The sequence below is a fragment of the Neophocaena asiaeorientalis genome, unplaced genomic scaffold, assembly GCF_003031525.2.
Source record: "Neophocaena asiaeorientalis asiaeorientalis breed wild unplaced genomic scaffold, Neophocaena_asiaeorientalis_V1.1 scaffold56, whole genome shotgun sequence".
NCBI classification, from domain to species: domain Eukaryota; kingdom Metazoa; phylum Chordata; class Mammalia; order Artiodactyla; family Phocoenidae; genus Neophocaena; species Neophocaena asiaeorientalis.
In genome coordinates, this window is record NW_020175837.1 from 1,626,078 (window position 1) to 1,628,524 (window position 2,447).

A 2,447-nucleotide genomic window follows, 5' to 3' on the forward strand; every position below is an offset into this window, starting at 1 on the left:
TACCAGAGAGAGAGAGAGAGAGAGAGAGAGAGAGAGGGAGAGAGAGAGAGGGAGAGGGAGAGAGAGGGAGTGATTGGCCCTAAGTGAGTGAGTGAATGAGAGAGGGAGGGAGTTTGTCTGTGAGTAAAGGCTGTGCTTAGGAAGGGGAGGGACAGCCCTTTCTGACAGGCTGCCTGCCTTCTACTCACTGCTCCCTCACACACACCTCTCTTCAAATATCACCGATCTCCTCTGGAGTTCTACTTTCCCTTCTGCAAGAAATTCTCCTGATTTGCTGCTCTTGCTGTTGCTTCTCTCCCCTTTCTTTCTCTGTCCAGAGTCCCCTGGCTTCACCTTCTTCCTCTTTTGCAGGGGAAAGCAAAGCCCCAATCAATGGCCTGTCTCCATCGACAGGGAGGACCACACGGAAACAGCCTGCCCCCAGCACCCCTCCATCCTGCCCGGCCACAGCCTGGAAGGTGGGGCTCGGAAGGAGGGGTCACTGGGGGCAGCCTGATCGTGCTGGCCAGAGGGAATCCCTGCAGACCCTCCTTTTCCCCCATTCATTCATATTTCAATGTTCAGGGCCATCAACACCGGCAGGCTATCAGAGGGGAGCGCAATAGAACTTTTGTTTGGGGTCATATAATACACTCTACTTTTCCCAACTGCAAAATGCAGCCGGGCATTGAAAGATCCACAGGCAGGCAGGCAGCATGGTACACGCTCTTGTCATGTGAAGCTCTGTCCCCTCTCTTTAGCCGCCGCCCCTCCTGCCCGGCACACACACTCCCGGATGACAGCTCACCACCGCTGGCCCTGACTTCACAGACAAAATGCAAAATTCCATTGGCCTTTCCCACATTATTTTATACAAACAGTGCACTCCTGTGACTTGACTAACTGGTCCTAGGGGGAAAGAATCTCTAAAATATATTGGCAAATTATTTTCTCTGTCATGTGGTAGTTTGTTCAGCCTGCCCCCTACCCCCATCCCGGACCAGTCTGTTCACGGACTGGCCTCTTGATGGCTTCTTTTTCTCTCAAAGGAACAGCACAGATGAAATCATCATGGATTTCAGTGTTCACGGAAAAAGAAAAATGTGAATTTTTAAACAATGCCTCTCTGAGTTTTTTAAATTCTCTTCCCCCCTGCCCCCCCTTCTTTTTCATTTTCTGTCTTATTGCTTTTATCTTGCAGAAGTATCTTTAAGAGGTCCATCTGTTAAAGCTTCCCTTCCCTCTCGGGTTTTTTTTTTTTTTTTTCCCCACACATAAGCCCTCTCAGTTTCTGTAGATACAGTCAGCATATATCTGACACCTAGTGTGTTCACAGCATTAGAGTCAGGCAATGCACTTTGGGTGGGAAAAGTTAATAAACAGCATTACTTGCAAGCATAAGAGCTGAGGACAAGGGGAGGAGGGTGAGGCCAGTGTGATACTAAGTTACAATTACAGTTTGCACAGGTAACAATGCTTTTCTGAATTGGATACCCTGCCCACCCTTGCTGAAGCATCTGCCTTCGAGACTTTCTCTGTTACCATCAATTACACTCTGCTATTATTGTTAAGATTTTGTTGACCTTCCCTAAAGAGTCTAATTTTTTTTTTAATTGGGGGATGGTGAAAGAGAATGGGGAAGGAGGGGGAGCATTTGTGTTAATCGTCCCTTAATAAAATACCCTGGAAATAGAAGACTTATAATCTACCTATTTGGCGTCACATATGCAATACCGAAAGCATTTTGTAGCCCAATTAAGTTTTACAAGAGAGGCTGAACTAGAACTCAAAGTTTCACGACTACAAACAACTTGTGAGTCCCAATAGCTGCATTTAGATAAGAGCAACTCATCATTTGAACTCTCTCTGTATGTGAGTTTGTGTGTGTTCCCTGAATTTGTGAATGTAACTTAAAAATCAGCTTTCTCTTTGGCACAGGTCCTTGTAGAGAGGTGCTGAACTGGGTTGTAGAAACGCATAAGCTATTTGCATGCTCTACTATTAAAAGCTCTACTAACTGGCTTGAATACGTAAAAAGGTACAGATCACAATCCGCGTGGAAGTGCCAGGAAGTTGTAAATTCCCGCTCAGCATTCTGACTATGAACGTGGAAAGAGCTCAGAAGTAAGAGTGAAAAAGCATTACCTTTCCGGTCCTCTCACCAGCAGACTCTTGTCTCATGTGGTAAGAGCTGTCCAAGTTCCTCTTCATGCTATTGGCAATGAGCAGTTTTATACTGTACTACTTACTTGTACAGTCACACACGGGTACCAGTCAACCAGAAGAGGGCTGGGGCTTTGTTTGGGATTGGTTAGGAGCAACATGACATCAGCAGATGACTGGTTTTTCCAGTGTGAGACATATTTCATAACTCATTATCTAATGGAAAGCCTTTCTTGGCTGCTGTGACACTGCTGGGTGATCACTGAGGCAGTGAAAAACCTCTGACTGACTGGACTCCCTTTTAG

General features: G+C 46.1%; 1 protein-coding gene across 1 annotated transcript in view; it reads right to left on the reverse strand.

Moving 5' to 3' along the window:
- INHBA (inhibin subunit beta A) overlaps positions 1 to 2,190 on the reverse strand; it is a 13,723-nt gene extending 11,533 nt beyond the window's left edge. The window contains exons 1-2 of the mRNA XM_024732941.1: positions 2,125 to 2,190; positions 206 to 342 (exon numbers count right to left, since the gene is read on the reverse strand). Of these exons, the coding sequence (XP_024588709.1) occupies positions 206 to 342; positions 2,125 to 2,190 (203 nt within the window). The remainder of the gene's footprint in view (positions 1 to 205; positions 343 to 2,124) is intronic.
- Between the last annotated feature and the right edge of the window lie 257 nt (positions 2,191 to 2,447).